The sequence below is a fragment of the Chiloscyllium punctatum genome, chromosome 8 (genome assembly GCF_047496795.1).
Source record: "Chiloscyllium punctatum isolate Juve2018m chromosome 8, sChiPun1.3, whole genome shotgun sequence".
In the NCBI taxonomy this organism is placed as follows: domain Eukaryota; kingdom Metazoa; phylum Chordata; class Chondrichthyes; order Orectolobiformes; family Hemiscylliidae; genus Chiloscyllium; species Chiloscyllium punctatum.
The window spans coordinates 77,038,589-77,062,864 of NC_092746.1; the positions used below are offsets into that span (position 1 = coordinate 77,038,589).

The 24,276-nt window shown below is 42.6% G+C and overlaps 1 protein-coding gene across 2 annotated transcripts in view; it reads right to left on the reverse strand.

Moving 5' to 3' along the window:
* Positions 1 to 24,276, reverse strand: part of abcb4 (ATP-binding cassette, sub-family B (MDR/TAP), member 4) — a 132,094-nt gene that overhangs the window by 55,311 nt on the left and 52,507 nt on the right. For both annotated transcript variants that reach the window (XM_072575845.1, XM_072575843.1), the window contains exons 8-12: positions 18,317 to 18,441; positions 14,455 to 14,626; positions 11,707 to 11,820; positions 8,778 to 8,888; positions 3,978 to 4,103 (exon numbers count right to left, since the gene is read on the reverse strand). In XM_072575845.1, the coding sequence (XP_072431946.1) occupies positions 3,978 to 4,103; positions 8,778 to 8,888; positions 11,707 to 11,820; positions 14,455 to 14,626; positions 18,317 to 18,441 (648 nt within the window). The remainder of the gene's footprint in view (positions 1 to 3,977; positions 4,104 to 8,777; positions 8,889 to 11,706; positions 11,821 to 14,454; positions 14,627 to 18,316; positions 18,442 to 24,276) is intronic.

Consider the following 24,276-nt stretch of genomic DNA (forward strand, 5'->3'; position numbering starts at 1 on the left):
TTAGACCCAGATTGTCAGAAAGACAGGCCAGGTTTCTGCACTTAAAAGAAAGACCATCTATTACAAATAGATTCTAGCTACAGGTAAGCAATTGTGAACAATGCACATATAACTCCACTAGTTAAAACTCTAACTCTGCTTCTAAAATCGCCCTACAAAAATATATTGACAGACATGAAGAAACGTTGGTGTTAGGAATGGATGGAAAAACTAGGAAGGCATTTCAATGGAGGTTCTGATTAAAAGCAACAACTTACAGTAACGAGTGAGGGAAAATAAACTCGCTTGAGGATTTTTTTTAATTGCAAAGGACATAACGCTCTCCTTCTGGATGTCCGAAAACCTTTGGTTATCTCATTTACTCTCACAAGCTATTCAGCTAGCTGGGAGCCAATGAAATAGTTGTCGGTAGGCAGAAAAGCCTGTCATTGACAACTTAGTCACCATTGCACAGACCAATCAGTGACTTGTTATCAGCCAAATCTCTCTATGCATATGCCTCTTGGCACTATCCAGTCTAGAATAACCTCCAACCTCCACACTGCTTGAACAAGCAAGAGTATAAACAGTGGGCGGCACGGTGGCACAGTGGATAGAAGAAGCTACCAAGGGTTCAATTCCCGCCTCAGGCGACTGACTGTGTGGAGTTTGCACATTCTCCCCGTGTCTGCGTGGGTTTCCTCCGGGTGCTCCGGTTTCCTCCCACAGTCCAAAGATGTGCAGGTCAGGTGAATGGGCCATACTAAATTGCCCGTTGTGTTAGGTAAGGGGTAGATGTAGGGGTATGGGTGGGTTGCGCTTCGGCGGGGCGGTGTGGACTTGTTGGGCCGAAGGGCCTGTTTCCACACTGTAAGTAATCTAATCTAATCTAATCTAGTACTTACAATGAATGTCAGTAGCCTGTTTTTAAAAATGCAGCAACCTTTCCAAAATCCTTGGCTTTTAAATAGTCTTTTCCTATTTTAGTCCCAAAATCAAAAAGACAAAAATATCAAATGACACACTCTTTACAATATGCAAACTGTGTGAACTTCACAGGAGAGCAGAAAAAAAAGACTCATAACACCTCAAAGTACATGAAGCGATTAAAACTAAAAATAATCAGAATCCCTGGTTATGTATTAGGCAGCAACAAACAGTGCCTTATATACCCAAAATCAATCTGACCCAGACTACATTGTAGTTCATTGTATTATCTAAGAACTACAGACGTTGAAGATCTGAAACAGAAAACACAAAATGCTGAAGAAACGCAGCAGGTCTGGCACTAACTATGGAAAAACTGCAGAGTTAATGTTTTGGGTCTACTGACCCTTCTTCAGAATTGATAATAGCTAGGAATAGGGTGGTATTTATGTGGATGATGGGCAATGGGGAGGGAAGGGAGAGAGTGGATCAGTGGAGACAGAGCCCAGAAAGAGAGAAAGAAAGTTAGGCAGACAAAGGATGTCAGGGAAAAAAAAGATCTTATCAAAGGGACAAAGGCTGAGATAAAAGCAGCCTGGAGGGTGGGGGGAGGGGGAGGAGGAGGGGGAGGTGTAAAGAAAACAGAAGCAGGTGTCCAGGTTCTAAAATTATTGAAATCGATATTCAGACCTGAAGGGTGTGGGATACCCAGGTAGAAAATGAGATGCTGTTCTTCTAACTTCACTGGGGCACTGCAGAAAGCCTGATACAGAGCTGTTGGCCAAGGAACATGGTGCTGCATTGAACTGGAAGCTCAAGGTCATATTTGTGTTCAGAGTGTAGGTGATCTGCAAAGCAGTTGCCTAGTCTTTGCTTCATCTCCCCAGTGTAGAGGAGACCACATTGTGAGCAATGAATACAGCAGACTAAGTTGAGTAAAGTGCAGATAAATCGCTGCTTCACCTGAAAGGTGTGGCTCGGGCCTTGGATATTGAGGAGGGAGGAGGTAAACAGACTATTGTAACACTGTCTGTGGCTGAATGGGAAGGTGCCGTGGGTGTGTGGGGAGGTGATGGGAGAGGACCAGGGTGCTCTGGAAGAAACAGTCTCAGCAAAATACTGACAAGGAAAAGGGGCTTGTTGGGGAAGGGAAGAAAACTATGAATGGGTATTTGGTAGTTCCACCTACTGGAACTGGCAGAAATAGCAGCTTCTGACACTTTGGATGTGGGCAGTGGTGGATTGGAAAGTAAACACCAGGGAACCTTATTGGATTGTGGGGAGGAATAGAAAAAGGGGAGGCAGAAATGCAGGGAAAGGGTTGGACATGGCTGAAGATCCTGTCAACTATGGTGGTAGGGAATCATGTGAGGGAGATGGTGGAAATATCTGAGGACCCTGAGGAGATAAAAAGAAGGCACAATAAATCGTATAGCTTTTTAGTTGCTTGTAAATGGCAGCTGTATTAGCTTGTGAGATTGCAAACAAAGGCTTTACTCCTTTTAAAATATTACTCTTTAACACATATAAAGGGCTCCTAATTTAAGAATGTCCAACTTACAAACACTAGTACTGAAGAATGCGATCCATTTAATTTTAAAGTACTGACATTTGGACATTTCCTGTACTTGCAAACGACTGCATACTATTATAATGCGTAGTGTTCTAACTTACGTCAGATTGACGAACGGAACACTTCACAACCCAGGGACACTTTGTATTTCGATTCCAAAGTTTTCTTTATGTTTGCTACTAGGAGCTGCAAGAACTTATCCTGCCAATAAATCCTCCCGTAGTCCCTATCAACACTTATCATAATTTATTAGAATCATAGAATTCCTACAATGTGGAAACAAGCCATTTGACCTATTGAGTCCATACTGATCCTCCAAAGTACGTTCATCCAGAACCCACCGTGCTCCCTCCTCTCCCCATCCCCAATCCCTGTATTTCCCATGGTAAATCCACCAAGCCTGCACATCCCTGGACACTGTGGGTAATTTAGCCTGGTCAATCCATCTAAACTGCACATCTTTGGACTGTGGAAGGAAACCAGAGCACCATGAGAAGTCCAAGCAGGAAAAGAAAAATGTGCAAACTCCACACAGACAATCACCCAAGGCTGGAATCAAACCAGGGTCCCTGGCGCTGTGAGGCAGCAGTGCTAACCACTGAGCCACCATACTAACCTATTGTGCCAACCTACAATCTGCTGTCATGAACAAATTTTGATGTTCATCTTCCAATTCATGTCTACAGATACTTTATGTGTCATTTCTGTCATTCTTATCTCAAGATCCTGCGATTATCTTCTGTGTTCACTTGCTTTGAATCATGCCCTCACCTTCACTCTCCTGTTTTGGGTTGTGTTTTGTTTCCTCCAGACAAGTAGTAAATTCAGGTACTGGGCTATAGCATGAATCATATACATTATTTCTGCAATTTACATCTGCACGGGAACGGAACACTATTTTCTGTACATAGGTTTACCATATGGCTGCTGTTCTTATTTCAAACACCAGACAAAAGAATGCTGGCTCATGCTCTGTCCTGGATGAGTGGTGCTGGAAGAGCACAGTAGTTCAGGTAGCATCCAAGTAGCTTCGAAATCGACGTTTCGGGCAAAAGCCCTTCATCAGGAATAAAGGGAGTGAGCCTGAAGTGTGGAGAGATAAGCTAGAGGAGGGTGGGGGTGGGGAGCTCACTGCCTTTATTCCTGATGAAGGGCTTTTGCCCGAAACTTCGATTTCGAAGCTCCTTGGATGCTGCCTGAACTGCTGTGCTCTTCCATCACCACTAATCCAGAATCTGGTTTCCAGCATCTGCAGTCATTGTTTTTACCTCATGCTCTGTCCTGCCCAGCAGTTCAAATTGCCATGTCCACATTCTCTTGCGTGCAGTTGGAAAAGTTACCCACCAGCTTTCCTGTTGAAAATTCCCTGTGTTAAAAATCTACTCCTGTAGGGATCACATCCCACCCAATGTTGGATTTGGAGCTCTCAACTGCTGAACCCACTTGGTGTTTAGTGACTTTATTTTCACAACATGACAAATGTTGTTAAACGCTTTACCATTCCTTCTTCAGGGTCATAGAATCTCTGCAGAAGTTGGATGGTGGTGCTTTTACCACAGCCACTGCTGCCAACCAGAGCGACTGTTTGCCCGCATTTCAACTTCAAGTTGAGACCTTTTAATATCTACCACAAAACAAAAAGGAAAGGTAAGTTAATACTGCACTATTAGGCTTTAATACATGTCAAGGCCTTTTCAACCATTTTTCATTTCTGTTCTGAAAATTTTGGCTCAGTTAGGCAGGACTGTGAGAAGTTTGCATTCATTCAATCTACCCTCGACGTGAGTATAGACCAATTGGTCACAAACTTAAGGTTGACAGCAAAATGCCCATGTGATTTAACCAGAAATAAGAACAGAAATACTGGAACTATCCGACAACCCAGACAGCATCAGAAAATAAAGAAATAAGTTAATAGTCTAAATTTTGCTGAGGAGGCAGGCATCCCATTGCTGGCACTGGAAGCAGGGATGACTCAGCTCTAGCTGATTCTGTAAGTTTTAGAGTACCCATGAACAAAGATGAGAGTGGTCCTAAAGGAAGAGTGCTAAATTGGGAGAAGGGCAACGATACCAAAATTCGGTGGGAGCTGGGGAATGTAGATTGGGAGCAGCTATTTGACGGCAAATCCACATTTGTATGTGAGACGTTTTCAAAGAGAGATTGATTAGAGCACAGGGGATACACATTCTTGTGAAAATGAGGGATAGATTAGATTACTTACAGTGTGGAAACAGGCCCTTCGGTCCAACAAGTCCACACCGACCTTCCGAACAGCCACCCACCCAGACCCATTCCCCTACATTTACCCCTTCACCTAACACTAAGGGTAATTTAGCATGGCCAATTCACCTAACCTGCACATCTTTGGACTGTGGGAGGAAACCGGAGCACCCGGAGGAAACCCACGCAGACACTGGGAGAATGTGCAAACTCCACACAGACAGTTGCCTGAGGTGGGAATTGAATCCGGGTCTCTGGCATTCTGAGGCAGCAGTGCTTACCACCATGTCACCGTGCCGCCCATGGATAGAAATGGCAAGATTAGGGAACCATGGATGGCAGATGAAACTGATGAAGGGCTTTTGCCTGAAACGTTGATTTTCCTGCTCTTTGGATGCTGCCTGACTAGCTGTGCTTTAGTAACACCACTCTAATCTAAAAACAGATGAAATTATAAGACCAGCTAAGAGGAAAAAGGAAGCATTCATAAAGTCTAGGCGACTGAAGACAGACATAGCTTTGGAAGAATATCAGGAATGTAGGGCCAGTCTGAAACAAGGAGTTAAGAGGGCTAAAAGGGGTCATGAGATAACTTTAGCAAACAGGGTTGAGGAAAATCACAAAGCCTTTTATTCACATATAAGGAGCAAGCGGGTCACTAGAGAAAGGGGTGGCCCACTCAAAGACAAAGAAGGAAAGTTATGCGTGGAGTCAGAGAAAATGGGTGAGATTCTTAATGTGTACTTTGCATCGGTATTCACTGAGGCGAGGGACACGACGGATGTTGAGGTTAGGGATAGATGTTTGATTACTCTACTGCAAGTCGGCATAAGGAGTGAGGAAATGTTAAGTATTCTAAAAGGCATTAAGGTCGACAAGTCCCCAGGTCTAGTTGGGATCTATCCCGGGTTACTCAGGGAAGTGAGAGAGGTAACAGCTGGGCCCTTAACATACATCTTTGCATCATCCTTGAACATGGGTGAGGTCCCGGAGAACTCGAGAATTGCTAATGTTGTCCCCTTGTTTAAGAAGGGTGACAGGGATGATCCAGCTGATTACAGACCGGTGAGCCTGATGTCAGTGGTAGGGAAGCTGCTGGAGAAGATACTGAGGGATAGGATCTATTCTCATTTGGAAGAAAAGGGGTTATCAGTGATAGGCAACATGGTTTTGTACAGGGTAAGTCATGTCTTACCAACTTAGTAGAGTTCTTTGAGGAAGTGACAAAGTTGATGGATGAGAGAAGGGTTGTGGATGTCATATACAGAATAACCTCACTTATCTGAATGAGGTGGGCAGGGAGTATTTTGTTCAGATAACTGATTATTTGGATAACTGATTGTTCGGATAATGGATAACATTTTTATGGGACCTTGAGATCTTGGTCAGATAATCCGAAATTCGGATAATGGATGTTTAGATAACTGAAGTTGTTCTGTCCATGGACTTCAGAAAGGCATTTGACAAGGTTCCCCATGGTAGGCTGATGGAGGAAGTGAAGTCGCATGGGGTCTAGGGTGCACTAGCTAGATGGATAAAGAACTGGCTTGGCAACAGGAGACAGAGAATAGTAACGGAAGGAAATTTCTCAAAATGGAGAACTGTGACCAGTTCACAGGGATCCGTGCTGGGAACACTGTTGTTTGTGATATACATATATGATTTGGAGGAAGGTATAAGTGGTCCGATTAGCAAGTTTGCAAATGACACTAAGATTAGTGGAGTGACAGTGAAGGGGACTGTCAGAGAATGCAGCAGAATATAGTGATATTAGAGAGTTGGGCAGAGAAATAGCAGATCAAGTTCAATCCGGGCAAATGCAAGGTGACACATTATGGAAGATCCAATTCAAAAGCAAACTTCAAAAGCAAATGGAAAAATCCTGGGGAAAATTGATGTGCAGAGAGATCTGGATGCTCAGGTCCATTGTTCCCTGAAAGTGGCAATGCTGGTCGATAGAGTGGTTCAAGAAGGCACATGGCATGCTTTTCTTCATCGGACGGGGTGTTGAGTACAAGAGTTGGCAGGTCATGTTACAGTTGAAAAAATTGGTTCAGCCACATTTGGAATACTGCATACAGTTCTGGTTGTCACATTACCAAATGGATGTAGATTATTTGGAGAGGGTGCAGAGGAGGTTCACCAGGATGTTGCCTAGTATGGGGGGCACTAGCTATAAAGAGAGGATAAGTAGGTTAGGATTATTTTCATTGGAAAGGTGGAGGTTGAGGGGGACCTGATTGAGGTCTACAAAATCAAAAGAGGTACAAGCAGGGTGGACAGCAAGAAGCGTTTTTCCCAGAGCAGGGGACTCAATTACAAGGGGTCACAAATTCAAAGTGAGAGGGGAAAGGTTTAGGGGAGATATGCATGGCAAGTTCTTTACGCAGAGGATGGTGGTGCCTGAAACACGTTGCCAGCGGAGGTGGTAGAAGCAGGCATGATAATGTCAGTTAAGATGTATCTAGACAGATACATGAATGGGCAGGGAGAAAGTGGAGTCGCAGGTAGATAGGATAGTGAAGGCGGCATTTGGTATGCTTTCCTTTATCAATCAGAGTACTGAGTACAGGAGTTGGAAGGTCATGTTGCGGCTGTACAGGACATTGGTTAGGCCACTGTTGGAATATTGCCTGCAATTCTCGTCTCCTTCCTATCGGAAAGATGTTGTGAAACTTGAAAGGGTTTAGAAAAGATTTACCAGGATGCTGCCTGTGTTGGAATATTTGTGCTACAGGATGAGGCTGAACAGGCTGGAGCTGTTTTCCCTGGAACATTGGAGGATGAGGGGTGACCTTATAGAGGTTTACAAAATTATGAGGGACATGGATAGGATAAATAGACAAAGTCTTTTCCCTGGGATTGGGGAGTCCAGAACTAGAGAGCATAGGTTTAGGATGAGAAGGGAAAGATATAAAAGAGATCTAAGGGGCAACTTTTTCACGCAGAGGGTGGTGCGTGTATGGAATGGGCTGCCAGAGGAAGTGGCGAAGGCTGGTACAATTGCAACATTTAAAAGGCATCTGGATGGGTATAGGAATAGGAAGGGTTTGGAGGGATATGGGCCGGGTGTTGGCAGGTGGGACTAGATTGGGTTGGGATATCTGGTAATCATGGATGAGTTGGACTGAAGGGTCTGTTTCCGTGCTGTACATCTCTATGACTCCATGACTGTAAGATACAGATCTCTAGAAAATAGGCGGCAGGTTTAGGTAGAGGATCTGGATTGGCACAGGCTTGGAGGGCCGAAGGGCCTGTTCCTATGTTGTAATTTTCTTTGTTCTTTGATGGCAAAACAAAGGGGCACACTTTGGTGCCGGTGGTTCATTAAATGGCTCCTACTTAATTAAGAATGCTGACCTCACTCAGGGACTGCCAGCCATTAGTGCCACCACTAACATTGGTTATTGCTGAGGCTGAGGCTGCAGTCAAAAGCACTTCGATGGTCAGATACCCTTGAAATGGTCTAAACATTGTTGAGGAAAGCTGGGGCCAGGCAAGGTTGCCCTGCTGATTGAGTGGCGCCCTGGAGAGCTGGTCCCCAGAGCAACCACTGATATTGGAGCCTGCCTCCATGGTCCCTCGACCCATTCCCAAAGCTTGCTCGTCTTCTGAGCTGTGTAAGATACCAATCGGCAGGAAGCTGTTCTTAAACAAGCTCTTCCCATGTGGCTCAGATGGGATGCTGGCAATTATCAGAGCTTCCAAAATGGCATGGCAGTGAGAAGGTGTCAGGAAGACATTCACCCCCACCTTTCTCACCATCACCCCAACCACAGAAGCTTCCCGTGACACTTTGCAAACCTTCCTATTCCCAGTCTGTCTGCAAAGGGCTTTCATCAGAACATTACACAAAAGTGAAATATCATTGGTGTATTAGTACTGAATTCGCACAGTCCTGTCTAACTAAGCAAATATTTTCAGAACAGAAATAAAACATGGTCACATCAGCCTTGACATTTATTAAAGCAGCAAGTCTACTTTTAATAGTTTAATTTGAGTAAGAACTCTTTATCTTAATAAAGAAAACAAAGTGTTGCAATTTCTGTTCCCAAAGCATTAGAATGTGTCCTACCTGAACATCAGACCGGGAAGGGTATTTGAAATGTACATTTATAAATTCAACATCTCCTTTAACTTGATCAGGTTTATGTCCACTTTCTGAAAAACTGTCAATTGATGGTTCCTGCATTATGAAGAAGAAAAAGTATATTAATTACGTAAGATCTCAGATTTATTCTTGATAAAAAAAGGCATTTGTCAAGTTGCATGCAGTACAAATATGGAAAACGTTGCCCCAGGAGTTGTACAAGCCATAACGAAAATCTAAAAACCACAGTTGGCTGGGAGGGTGGTGCTCTACCATGAAAGCCTGCCGTGAGGTCACCATCTTTCTTTGGACAGTCTCCCCATCACCCAAATTGCCTGCAGAAACAGAATGTAGCTCTTAACGGCACAGATTCCTTCTGGGTGGGTGGCCAACCTTCCAATTTTCATGCTGCTGCCAAAAAGGCAAGGTAGTAAGAAGCTTGCCCAACACCAAGCAAGTGACCAAGTTGATAGATGAAGGAAGGGCTGTTGATGTCACATACATGGACTTTAGTAAGGAGTTTGATCAGGTTCCCCATGGTAAACTAATAGAGAGGTCACATGGTGTGCAGGGTGTCTAGCTAGGTGGATAAAGAATTGGTTGAGCAACAAGAAACAGAGAGTAGTAGTTGAAGGGAGTTTCTCGAAATGGAGAAAGGTAACCAGTGGTGTTCCACAGGGGTCAGTATTGGGTCCACTGTTGTTTGTGATATACATAAATGATCTAGAAGAGGGCACTGTTGATAGGATCAGCAAGTTTGCAGATGACACAAAGATTGGTGGAGTAGCAGAAAGCATAAGGGACTGTCAAAGAATACAGGGGAAATAGATAGACTGGAGAGTTGGGCGGAAAAGTGGCAGATGGAGTTCAATCCAGACAAATGTGAGGTGATGCATTTAGGCAAGTCTAATTCTAGAGCGAATTATACAATGAACGGAAGAGCCTGGGAAAAGTTGATGGGCAGAGAGATCTGGGTGTGCAGGTCCATTGTGCCCTGAAGGCTGCTGCACAGGTGGATGGAGTGATCAAGAAGGCATATAGTATGCTTGCCTTCACTGGACGGGGTATTGAGTATAACAGCTGGCAGGTCATGGTAAAATTGTACAAGACATTCGTTCGGCCGCATTTAGAATACTGTGTACAGTGCTGGGTGCCACATTACCAAAAGGATGTGGATGCTTTGGAGAGGGTGCAGAGAAGGTTTACGAGGATGTTGCCTGGTATGGAAGGTGCTACCTATGAAGAGAGGTTGAGTAGGTTAGGTTTGTTTTCATTAGAAAAAAGGAGATTGAGGGAGGACTTGATTGAGGTTAACAAAATCATGAAGGGTATAGACAGGGTGGATAGGGATCAGCTTTTTCCCAGGGTGAAGGATTCAATAACGAGGGGTCATGCTTTCAAGACGAGAGGTGAAAAGTTTGAGGGGGATACACGCGGCAAGTACTTCACACAGAGGGTGGTGGGCATCTGGAATGCGTTGCCAGCAGAGGTGGTAGAGGCAGGCATGTTAGATTCTTTTAAGTGTATCTGGACAGATGCATGAGTAAGTGGGGAGCAGAGGGATACAGATGCTTAGGAATTGGTCGACAGGTTTAGACAGTAGATTTGGATCATCTCAGGCTTAGAGGGCCGAAGGGCCTGTTCCTGGGCTGTAAATTTTCTTTGCTCTCTTTGTTCTTTGTTCATATCCCAGGATGTATAAGGCTATGGGCCAAATGCTAGAAAATGGGGTCAGAATAGTTGAGTGCTCATTTTTGACCACTGCAGATTTGATGGGCCGAATGGCTTTCTTCTCTGCTGTAGGTTTCTATGACTATGAATTTTCAGCATTATTTTGCCATCCTTCCTGTTTTACAACCCATCTCCAAGGATAGCAGAAAATTACCCGATTCACATTCATGGTTTGTTGCTAAACATCCGAATGAAATATTTCTGAGGAGAATCACAAAGTTAAATAGTTCATAAAATTCAGTTTAAGGTCTAAGTTTTCTTAAACTTTTTTTAAGATAAGGAGGATTTGATTATTGCAATTGTAAAATTATTAACTAACTTTTCATCTCTGTCTCATCTTTTTCTGGTGTATTTGAATTTTAGGCTTGTAAAAGATAAGAAGTCTTGTGCTTTCTCTCCAGAAGTCGAGAAAAGGGGGTGCATTCCTTACCTGAGAGTCCTCTCCTCCTTACCAGACCAATGGGATTGGCCTACATTGCTGACTGTAAATGCCAGTGAGTAGCATAACAAAGCCTTCATTGACAGCCAGTCAATTAGTGGTGGGCATTGTATCTGTCCCTGAGTAATTCTCAGTCACAACGGCTCAGGGTCAGGTTTGCAGCGGTAATCCAGCACAGAGACTAGCAGCACCAAATTACACACCGGCCGCACTGTAATTCAGGCATGAAGCCAAGTTGTAACTGTGAACAGTACTGGTCGAAGAGAGCACTACAATTAAGATCTCAACTGGTTGCTCTACTGACTTCAACCATCCTTCTTGGACAGGCTGCCTGGAAGAAACTGAGCACTTACTTTTCACAAAACTCCAGCTTAAAATGAAGTGCGGGGTGGGAAGAGAATCTAACAGGTGAAATGGAGGCCAGTAGGACAATTTTAACCTTAGCGGAGTTTCATGCATCCAGGGATCCTGGGGTTTAAAACGTACCAGATAAAAAACACCTGAAGGAGCAGCGCTCCGAAAGCTAGTGCTTCCAAATAAAACTGTTGGGACTATAACCTGGTGTTGTGTGATTTTTAAACTTTGTCCACCCTAATCCAACACCGGCACCTCCAAGTCATAAATAAATCTTCACACTCTGGATTCCCGGTCTCACAAAATACATTCTGCAGCAACTTTGATGTTTGAATGTGATTTTGTTTACAAGCTTTTCCCATTCCCAACCCCAATGGAATATATAGTCACCTGATCAATGATGTTGAAGACCATGTAGGCTGCTCCCCTTGCATTGCCAAGTGCCTCAATATTTGGTGAAGTCTGGCCAATAGAAAATGCCCCAATTAGCACCGAAAAGAACACCTAAAGATTTAAAAAACAATTGAAGTGTTAAAAGGGGGCGATACTGGCAAAAGAATGCTAGAATTACTAATTGTCTGTTCTTTAACTAACTGTCATAGTTCATTTGTTGAACCTCTAAACACCTGAGGGTAGAAATTAATCTAGACTTGCTTTTGGATTAGCAACACCCGCCTGAAGAAGGAAACCTGGGACAAGGATGAATATGGACCTTAGGCCTCATCCAAATATTCTGGGCACCTACAAAGCCTCACCGGGCAGGGCATGCCTCAGAAGTATCAAACTTTGAGCCAACTGTCTCACTGGCAGCGATGATTGTGTTTGTGATATCCAATTCTCAATTTGCATAGACTATAGTGCTAGGAGGACTATATTGTAAAGCCTCATCCCACTGCAATCTCTGAATGACACATTAGTAACTTACCTTCCTCCAGGGTCAGGACTTTCATTTTTGGTCTATCCTTCACATCTTTTTTGAATAATGGCACAATTTCCACAGACCTCCAATCCTCCAGTACATTGCCTATATTTTCTATTCTAGTGAGGTATTTCACCACTGGCTTCCTTTAATAGACTAAAGGACAGGGCGAGGTGAAGGTCTCATGGTAATGTCACTCGGCTGCTAATCCAGCAACCCAGGTAATGCTCAGGGGTCCCAGGTTCAAATCCTGCCAGGGTTGATGGTAGAATTTGAATTCAACAAAAATCTGTAATTAAGAGTCCAATGGTGACCATGAATCCATTGCTGATCTGGTTCACTAATGCTGTTTAGGGAAAGAAATGAACCATTCTTTCCTGGTCTCGTTTACATGTGACTCCAGGCCCACAGGAATGTGGCTGACTTTTAGCTGCCCTCTTGGCAATAATTGCAGGCCTGGTCAGTACCACCCTCATCCTATGAATGAATAATAAAATAAAATTTGGGCCTGGCAGTTTATCCATGTTCAAGGAAGGCAGCCATTCTGCTTATTATGCTTATCCCCTCCCCCTTTTTAACTCCATTATCCTGCTGCCTTGGAAAGACAGAAGTGCTCATTTAAAAATTTGCCCACATTTTCTGCCCTTCTTTCCTTTGTAAACCCTTTGTTCTCGAAGTCCTGATAAAACATTTTTGGATTTTCCTTAATTTTGGTGGGTGCTGAGGAAGAGGTATGGGCAGGAATAATGATAAGAGATATGTTAGTGAGGGGAGTAAACAGGCATTTCTGCAATCATAGATGTGACTGCAAGATACTCTATTCGTTCTCAAATGTCATGTTGGAACCAATGACAAGGGAAGAAGATCCTGCAAGCAGAACTTAGGGCATTAAATAGGAAATGGGCAAGCAAGACTTCAAAAGTTGTGATCGCTGGATTACTCCCAGAATCACGCAGTAGTGAGTACAGTAATAGAAGGATAGAGCATGGCTGCTGAGATGGTGCAGGAGGAGGACTTTAGATTCCTGATGTATTGTGATTATTTCTGTTAGAGGGGACACCTGTACATGTTGGACAAGTACATCTGAACAAGAACACCGACAAACATCAACCAACATCGTCAAAGGGAGTTTTTCTAATGCTGTTGGAGTAAATTTAAACTAGACTAGCATGGAGATAGGATCTGACAAGCAATTCAGAGGGGAGAACAGCCGAGAAGGTAAAACAAAGAGTCGTTGTCCAAGGGCTATGTAGTTCATCATCCACTCAGAGTACAATGAACCCGTGGAATTCTCTACCATAAAAGGCTGCGGCAGGGAAGTCACAGAATTTACTTAAGAAAGAATTAGATGGATTTCTAGAGGCCTTACGTTAGAAGGGGTTAGTGGAGAGAGAAATGTGGTGTCAAGACAGAGGATTAGTCATGATCATGTTGAATAGTGGATGGGTTCAATGGGTCAAATGGCCTACTCCTGCTGCTATTTTGTATATTTTCTTATAAAGAGTCCAGTTTCCATTTGGAAGGGTATCGTCCGTGGAAGGGAAAAGCAGCCTATTGTATGGAGTTTTGTGAATAAAGTTATATGGACAGACTGACTTCTGTTTCTTCTTTGCCAGATGGATGTTTACCGATGAACATTCCAGTCAGACATCAGTACGTAAATTAGGTGCTTAATGTCAGCTGACAAAACCTTGCTTCAGAATTAATTCTCGATGGAAGGGGAGGCTCTGGTCTGTTCTGCTCAAAATCCTTCAACAGCCTCTTGTAAGTGCTAATGTGAAGAAAGCTGTGAACATTTTAAAAAGAGGCAGGAGGAGCAGGAATGATCACTGAGTTCACAAGCACCATGATTACCCATCACAACCCTGCAGCCCACCAGAACCTCACTGCCTCCGACTTAGCTGAGGACTGCTAACACACAGCACAAAATTGCTCCTTTCTAACTTGATTTGACTGTGGAGACATGACCAACATCAGGAGCAGTCCTGAGATTCAACTAAAGTTATTCTTTGAGACTCCAGTTTAGGACATGCTTTAAAGCAATAAGTAGTAGTGATCCTCAAATGGCTCTAGATTCACTTCTACCCCATGTGGTTGAAATGGGAAAAAGAAATAAATACAATAAAAATTAGAATAAGGAGAACAGGAAAACAATTTTTAGAATCATAATCCTTATAAGCATTACCTTAGTGTTCAACATAGTGTGAAATGTCACTTACTGTTAGCACTTTTCCAATTGTATAATTATCATCCAATATCAGGGTACTTCCATACCAGAATGCCAGGGCATACGATGCATAGATCATTAAGAAGGTGAAACCCACTGCTATATTGCTGCTAATTGACTTTTTGATTCCAACGTTCTTAGCTTCAATCAAATTCTTCTCATACCTTTATAAAAAAGTGAACATAATTTGTAACAGGAACAATAATCCAACCATTACACCACTCTGGGTCATCTTTATAACAGAGTAAATGAGAAACTTTTTCAACCACCTACTTTTGTTCTGGTCGGAATGAGAATCGGAGTTAGAAAAATTATATTCTGTGATATATCGGAGAGGTGTTTCAGACAGAGAACACAAAAGCCAAGGTAAAAATTATTCTGCATGTTATTCTGATGAACGGATTTAGCTTCCAGTCAGGCAGCAAAGAACCTGAGGCAGGAAAGAAAAGCTCAATTGCAACAATGATCTTACAGGAATATGAGGGATTGGGATGAGTGGGATCCAATCCCTATTCCGGGTTGGAAAGGGATTAGAGAGTGATGGTGATTGATACCTGATATCATGTGTCTTTGAATGGATGGGAACTAAATCGGATGAAATCAACCACAGTAATGCATTTTAATTGTCAACTCCCCAAATCCCAGGAGTCCACCCCTCATTCCTTAACCTTTAAACCCGGAAGTGGGCATGTCGAACATGAACTGGATTGAATTTGGAATTTCTTCTTAAAATTTAGCTCCTTACCTCACCCTGATCCACCCAAATGTCAGGGTTAAAATTCAGCCCAAAGAATGGCACCAAAAAAGAAATTTTGCCTATTTTTGGAGTATGGCTTGACGATAAGTACCAACAAATGCTGATTCTCAGCTAGCTGTTGCTCCACTGAAACATCACTTAGCTGGGTGATAAATGTCCATTATAAATGTCCACATGACAAATGGAGTATAGTGTGGGAAAACATGAAGTGACTCATTTTGAAGGGAGAACACAACTACAGAATATTGCTTAAAAGAAACTGCAGAAAGCTGCAACACAAAGGGACTTGGGGGTACTTGTACATGAAACATAGAAAGCTAGCACACAGGTGAAGCAGGGAATTAGGAAGGCTAATGGAATGTCAGCCCTCATTTCAAGGCGTTTGGAGTATAAGCTTAGGGAAGTCAGGCCGCAATTGTGCAAGGTGCTGGTGAGATCACATCTGGTGTACAATGAACAGTTTTGTTCTCTTTACTTAGGGGAAGATATCATTTCATTGGAGGCAGTCCAGAGAACGTTCACTAGGCTGATCCCTGGTATGGAGGGATTGGCTTATGAGCAAAGGCTAAATAGGTTGGGACTCTTCTCATAGAGGTTTAGAAGAATGAAAAAAGTGATCTCAAAGAAACATATAGGATTCATAAGGGGCTTCGCATGGTAAATGCTGAGAGGATGTTTCCTCTCATGGGGCCCGAGGCCACAATATCAAAATAAAAGGGCACCAATTTTTTGACTTAGATGGGGAGGAATTTCTTCTCTCAGTGCCTTTGGAACTTCTCGCAATAAAGATCTGTGTGGGCACAGTGCTTGTGTATATTTAGGACAGAGATAAATAGATTCTTTACCAGTAGAGGGTTAAAGGGAAATGTGGGGAAGTGAACTTGATGAATGTCGGTCTTCCATGATCCTATTGAATGACGAGGCAGGCTCGAGGGGCCAAGTGGCCTACTCCTATTCCTTATAGTCTTATGCAAATTGTTCAGAGCCTATTCTGTTGTTGCCAACCAAATGTGCTTTTAAATTCACACATAAAATTAAGACTGTCATTTCCAACCAATATATTTTTGAATTATATCCAGAAAAACACTGCAGCCTAGGTTAAAGGTGGATAAATCCCCAGGACCTGATCAGGTGTACCTGAGAACTCTGTGGGAAGCTAGAGAAGTGATTGCTGGGCCTCTTGCTGAGATATTTGTATCATCGATAGTCACAGGTGAGGTGCCGGAAGACTGGAAGTTGGCAAACATGGTGCCACCATTTAAGAAGGGTGGTAAGGACAAGCCAGGGAACTATAAACCAGTGAGCCTGACCTCGGTGGTGGGCAAGTTGTTGGAGGGAATCCTGAGGGACAGGATATACATGTAATTGGAAAGGCAAGGACTGATTCGGGATAGTCAACATGGCTTTGTGCGTGGGAAATCATGTCTCATAAACTTGATTGAGTTTTTTGAAGACGTAACAAAGAGGATTGATGAGGGCAGAGCAGTAGATGTGATCTATATGGACTTCAGTAAGGTGTTCGACAAGGTTCCCCATGGGAGACTGATTAGCAAGGTTAGATCTCACGGAATACAGGGAGAACTAGCCATTTGGATACAGAACTGGCTCAAAGATAGAAGACAGAGGGTGGTAGTGGAGGGCTGTTTTTTCACACTGGAGGCCTGTGACCAGTGGAGTGCCACAAGGATCGGTGCTGGGTCCTCTACTTTTTGTCATTTACATAAATGATTTGGATGCGAGCATAAGAGGTATAGTTAGTAAATTTGCAAATGACATCAAAATTGGAGGTGTAGTGGACAGCGGGATCTGGACCAGATGGGCCAATGGGCTGAGAAGTGGCAGATGGAGTTTAATTCAGATAAATGAGAGGTGCTGCATTTTGGGAAAGCAAATCTTAGCAGGACTTATACACTTAATGGTAAGGTCCTAGGGACTGTTGCTGAACAAAGAGACCTTGGAGTGCAGGTTCATAGCTCCCTGAAAGTGGAGTTGCAGGTAGATAGGATAGTGAAGAAGGCGTTTGGTGTGCGTTCCTTTATTGGTCAGAGTATTGAGTACAGGAGTTGGGAGATCATGTTGCGGCTGTACAGGACATTGGTTAGGCCACTGTTGGAATATTGCGTGCAATTCTGGTCTCCTTCCTATCGGAAAGATGTTGTGAAACTTGAAAGAGTTTAGAAAAGATTTACAAGGCTGTTGCCAGGATTGGAGGATCTGAGCTACAGGGAGAGGCTGAACAGGTTGGGGCTGTTTTCCCTGGAGCGTCGGAGGCTGAGGGGTGACCTTATAGAGGTTTACAAAATTATGAGGGGCATGGATAGGATAAATAGGCAAAGTCTTTTTCCTGGGATCGGGGAGTCCAGAACTAGAGGGCATAGCGTTAGTGTGAGAGGACAAAGATATAAAAGAGACCTAAGGGGCAACTTTTTCACGCAGAGGGTGGTACGTGTATGGAATGAGCTGCCAGAGGATGTGCTGGAGGCTGTTACAATTGCAACATTTAAGAGACATTTGGATGGGTATATGAATAGGAAGAGTTTGGAGGGATATGGGCCGGGTGCTGGCAGGTGGGACTAGATTGGGTTGGGATATCTGGTCGGCATGGACGGGTTGGACCAAAGGGTCTGTTTCCATGCTGTACATCTCTATGACTCTATAACAGGTGAAAACAAACACAGATTCAATGGGGCTGTTAGGGCACTTGTGATGTGATGGTAGTTTCACTACCTCTGGGAACAGGAGCCCAGGGTCAAGTCTCATCTGTTTCAGAAGTGAGAGATACCATCACTGAACAGATCGTGGATAGTGGAATTATTTGTGATAAGTAAAACTCTCCATTCAGATTTTGGAATATGGATTATCAGTTGCCTCTCATTAAAATGTATTCATGTGTACAGAGGAAAAAGCAGCGAAAAGTTTCCATAAAGGTAACTAAAATGAAAAGATTGTTCCATGTTCTGAGGTTTCAGTCTATATAATAAATGCCTGCATTTGGCTATGATACACAGCAGAGGCATAAGTGTACAACTCTTATAAATCACAACTTTAGTGCCATTGGGTACTGTCATCTCTCAGGAAGGTAAACAACAAGGCTAACCTTGCAACTTCTTTCTTTTGTCCTCCAAAAGCTACAACAGTCCTGAAACCTGACAACGCCTCCTCAGCCACAGCTCCAGCTTTTGCATATGCAGTTTGCTCTTGTTTTGTGAACGAAGTCAACAACTAAATCGTCCAAAGAAAGGAAAATTAAGTCATATCCTTTGAGGAACTATAAATGGTATAGCAAACATCATAAAAATATAAGAAAATGTTATTTGTTTGACTGTAGTTCATCTCAACAGTGACAATTAATGTTACATTTGAGTTTGACAGCTGTTTAACCACAGGCGGGTACAGGAGGGCAAAGAGAGAAGTTTTCACACCAAATAGGATTCTGTATGATTCAACCCCTGTAAGGTCAAACCATCCAATATCTCTTGTCAAAATCCCTGGCTCAAGGCTCTAACTTCATGTATTGGAGAAGCCTCTAAATTGTGCAGAACTAAAATACACATCAGGTGAGAGGTTTGTGGAAGGGTCACGGAACCCCAAATGTTCACTCTGATTTCTCTCCACAGATGGTGGATAGGCTTTGCAAAGAGAGGAAATGAGTTCTTCACTGCAAATTTCCTAGTCACTGATCTACTTTTAAAGCCACAGTATTTGTATGGCTAAAAATAAATTTACTACCAATGCTGGAAATCTGAAAAACATAGATTCCTCTATCCTGGATGATGACACTGACATGATTAATACACCACTTGACATCATCATAGTCCATACTTCTGATGTTAATCCCATTGCTCTACATTTCCCATACAAATATTTATCCATCTTCTATATTTTTAAAATCTTTTTGTGCAATAGTCTTATACCTCATAGTAGTAGTCTCAGTCATGCTTTGACTAGTGTCTCTTAACAGTTTCATATTTTATTACAAACTTTTGACTCCTGACTGGCTAAAGTGAGGACTGCAGATACTGGAGATCAGTCACATTTCTGTTGAACGGCTTATGCCTGAAACATCAACACTCCTGCTCCTCGCATGCTGCCTGACATGATGTGCTTTTCCAGCGCCACACTTTTTGACTCTTGACTGGTTGGTGAGTTTTCTTCCTTTCCTGAGAAATAGTTCTATGTTTCTATCCCCTTCTTGTTCAATGATATTAATGCATTACTATTTCTCCTTTTTATCTATCCAATGAGCTGTTGCAACTCAGTATGATTTTGGCTGTAGTGTTTTACTAAGATCATTCCTTCTCTCTGTTGAAGGTTTATTCATACTCACTCGGAGTGCAGCTCTGGTAAATCTTGTGATCTGTGCCGTTTATTGAGAATTTGAGCTTGCTGTCCCTTTGCTCCTCATTCTGTTATTTCACTGTTGTGGTCATTGAGTTTTGCCAGTCTGTAACTTCTGAGACAGGTGAGGCACGGTGGCTCAGTAGTTAGCACTGTTGCCTCACAGGGCTAGGAACCCGGGTTCGACTGGGTGACCGACTGTCTGTGTGGGTTTCATCTGAGTGCTCCAGTTTCCTCCCACAATCCAAAGATATGCAGGTTAGATGGACTGACCATGATAAATTGCTGATAGTGTTCAGTAATGTATAGGTTAGGTGCAGTAGTCAGGTTAAATGTAGGGGAATGGGTCTGGGTGGATTACTCTTCGAAGGGTCGGTGTGGACTTGTTGGGCCGAAGGGCCTATTTCTACACTCTAGGGATTCTATGAAAATTGTGTTCTCAATCCTCTGCTCCTCCATGACTCTGATGGTGAGAACCCATTCTTTAGTGGTGAGGAACTCAAATTTAATGGTGCTAGTTTTAATTCTTTTTTGACACTCCTCACTCAACATCCATATTCACTCGAGGATCGTGAAGTGAAGCTGTAATATTAATGACCTTGTATTTGGATATGTATCTTTTAAACTGCTTCTTTGCAAACTGTGGACCATTATCTGAAATTACAATGTTCCAGAGTCCCACGTTTGAATAGATTCTCTTCAGTGAATTTATCAATGCCATTGCCGCTATTTTGCATAGACAGTTTACTTCAATCCATCTTGGATAACAGTCTATGATAATGATGAAGATCTTGCCTTTGAACACAAATGAATTAATACTTGACACTCCTCCAGCCTTATTGAGAAAGGTGAAGATAATTGTGGTCTTTCTTCTCTTGGCTTGTTCTCCACCCAGAGAATGCGATTAGTACCCAATTCATGTATTAAATGAGTAATACCTGTCTGACATACTGACTGTAATGCTCTTGTAAAGCACTTTGCAATGTACAAATTACCTCAATTAATTCTCCAAAGTTAAATATCGTTCAGTATAACTAATTTCTAAAAGAAAGGTTTTAGGGTAGAGGTGCTGAAAACTATTGAAAACTTAAAAAGTAAACAGCTTTGAGGTTTGTTTTTCTTAAGTTGTAACAATAAAAGCAGTGTGAATGGGTGTGGTCAAACTCTCACAGAACTAGGACTTTTGGTTTTAGTTTTTCAGGAGTAGCAGTTGTGTTTGGATCTGTTGTTGCAGTACATCTCTCCCTGCTATACACTCTCAGATTCTCTTGATGTTTTCCCTCTCGGGCTGCTGGAGTTGCATGCGAGACAATCTGTTTTCTGAATTTAACCTTTGCCAGGCGTGTGGCTATTGGATGTTACTATTTTGGAACAGTAAATTAGTAATACTTACTGAATGTATTATTCTGTTACGCTTCTCAATAGTTACAACTAAGTTAATTCTTTTCTTTATTCTTTCTTTAGTTGTTACATTACCTATCGTTAATGAATAAATTGTGTTTTGCTTAACATAAAGTAACTTGACCAATCAAAATGCATCTGGAACACAACACCTTACATTTACCTCCAAAATAAGAAAAGGTTAGGATCTAGGCTACCTTCTTAAAATATTTTGAGGGGATTTGGTCTGGTCCATAACACAATTATGATCCATTCTTCACCTGTTCTTAAGTTTCTCACATCTCCTCAGCTTTTATTCTATAGCTGCTAAGTGTTGAGTCACTTCAATACACTTCAATCTCTTCAATTAAATCAAAATCAGCTTGGTCTACTATATTTGTTATTATTTGGGACATCTGCTGTACATTTTCAATTGTGTACTCTCAGGCCTGTCACACCTCATGTGACTCAATCTGAACCTTTGAATTCTGGGTGATATCTGAGCTACTTCCTTGGTATTCAGAAGAGTGATCAATGGCTTTTAGTTTGCTTCCATCTTGAGCTGTAACTTTATCACATAACCTGAACATTTTTCCAATGCCCACATTACTGCTAAAGGTTCTTTGTCCCTCCTACTGATTTAGAGGTACAAAGATTAATTTTCAATTTCTATCTTTGTGCAACTGAAAGTGTATCGCCTCCAATCCTGTTAAAGATGCATCAGCTATCACTATGGATGGCAGACATGGATCACCATGTGTTTTAAGATTAGATTAGATTAGATTAGATTACTTACAGTGTGGAAACAGGCCCTCCACACCGCCCCGCCGAAGCGCAACCCACCCATACCCCTACATCTACCCCTTACCTAACACTACGGGCAATTTAGCATGGCCAATTCACCTGACCTGCACATCTTTGGACTGTGGGAGGAAACCGGAGCACCCGGAGGAAACCCACACAGACACGGGGAGAATGTGCAAACTCCACACAGAGAGTCGCCTGAGGCGGGAATTGAACCCGGGTCTCTGGCACTGTGAGGCAGCAGTGCTAACCACCGTGCCACCCAAGTTTTGAAGTGATGAGGAGTGCCTTAATTTTGTCAAAAGCTATTGTTGACCCTGGTGTAGAAGCTATCTCAAAGGCTTGTTAACCCCTGCTACATTTAGCAAAATCTTGTCCACCGATTCACCTCATAAGAAATCTTCGAAATTTTGTGATATTCTGCGATAGGGGCATTCTCTAATGCCTTTAGTTTTTTGCTGTTCTAGCTTAACTTCTGTAGTTTTGGTGATGTACTCATCAAGTTATATCTCCAATCCTGCGACTTTTCATTTCTCTCTCAGTATTAGCCTTACATTCAGTAGGACACGCATGACTGTTTCAGTTCTCTGGTCATGTTCTTGAATCCATTGATTAGTATATTGCCCATGTCATACAGTATTCCATCAATACCTTTTAATGAGTTTTTAATAATTTTAAAATATTACTGGCATGTGATCAATTACAAATGATAATCTGTTAAAGGCACAGCAAACTAAAAAAAGTGTAAAAAATTTGTCCGAGATCCAACCACCTAAAGCTGCTTTATCAACAACCATCCCTCCATCATAAGGTCAAAATTGAGGATGGTCTTTGATGATTACGCACTGTTTAGCTCCATTCATGACTCCTCAGATACTGAAGCAGTCTGTGTTCAAATATAGCAAGACCTGGACAATATCCAGGCTTGGGCTAAAAAGTAGCAAGTAACAATTGTGCCATTTGAGTGTCAGACTACCTCCAACAAAAGAAAATCTAATCACCCCTACACATTCAATGGCATTACCATCACTGAAACCCCCTTTATCCGGGAGTTGCTTTTGACCAGAAATCGAACTGGATCAGCCACATAAATACTGTGCCTATAGTGAAGACCAGAAGCTAGGAATTCTGCAGCAAGTAACTCGCCTCTTGACTCCCCAAAGCCTGTCCAACATCAAGAAGGCACACAGCAGGTGTGTGGTGAAATGCTCTCCACTTGCCTGCATATACGCAGCTCCAACAACACTCAAGAAGCACAACACTAACTGGGATAATGCAGCTGGCTTCAGTGGGACTAAATCCATCACCTTCAACATTCATTCTTTCATCATCAGTGGCAACAGTGCACACTATCATTGTGTGTGGAACAGTAACTCACTGAGGCCTTTCTGGCTTGTACCTTCCAAACTCTCAACCTCTACATCTAGAAGGACAAGGACATAGATGAATGGGATAACTACCACTGGCAAATTTCCCTTGAAGCCACATATTATCTTAACATGGAACTATGTCACAATTCCTTCACTGTAATTTAGTCAAAATTCTGAAACAGCCTTCCTAACAGCATTGTGGGTGTTCCTTCACTCCAAGGACAGCATTGGTTGAGGAAGACAGACCACCACCATATCTCTAAGGAAATTAGGGATGGGCAATATAGATTGATGGATGGCAGGCAATATGGATAAATAGATAGATGGATGAATGGGCAGACAATAGAGTTAGATGGATGGATCGTTGGGCAGGTGATATGATGGGTGGATGGATGGGTGGGCAATATGGATGGATGGATGGGCAGAAAGAATTAATGTTGTTAAGTTTCTGGAGACATCATTCAGAGGTAATTGCCAATTACATCCAGATAGAAGAAGATACTGCTTTATTCAACTGAGTTAAATCCAAACAGATTCTGTTTGGGGCAGCACACTGGCTCAGTGATTAGCACTGCTGTCTCACAGTGCCAGGGACTCAGGTTCAATCCCAGCTTCAGACGACTGTCTGTGTGGAGTTTGCACATTCTCCCAGTGTCTGTGTGGGTTTCCTCCAGGTGCTCTGGTTTCCTCCCATAATAAAGGCGTGCAGGTTAGGTGAATTGGCTATGTTAAATTGCTCATTGTGTTCAGAGATGCGTGGGTTAGGTGCATTAGTCAGGGGTAAAATGTAGAGTAGTAGGGGAATGGGTCTGGGTGGGTTACTCTTTGGAGGGTCAGTGTGGACTTGTTGGGTCGAAGGGCCTGTTTCCACATCGTGTGAATTCTATGATTCTTATCAAATCATTTCACTCTGTCATTACATTGATACCTGAATATTATCTTCCCCTGTTGACATAGTGACTGATGAAATCACCCGTTGCCTTGGCTTACACTCTATTTCCTGTACATCCCTAGCCATAAACGGTTGTGAAACTTTGCTCTTTTCTCCTCATCCAATGATGTAATTCAACTCAATTGCCCCAGACCCTAGGACAAATATGGAACACATTTCAAAATTCACATGTTTGGTCAATTATGGCAATCCAATCAACCTTACAGATTAATT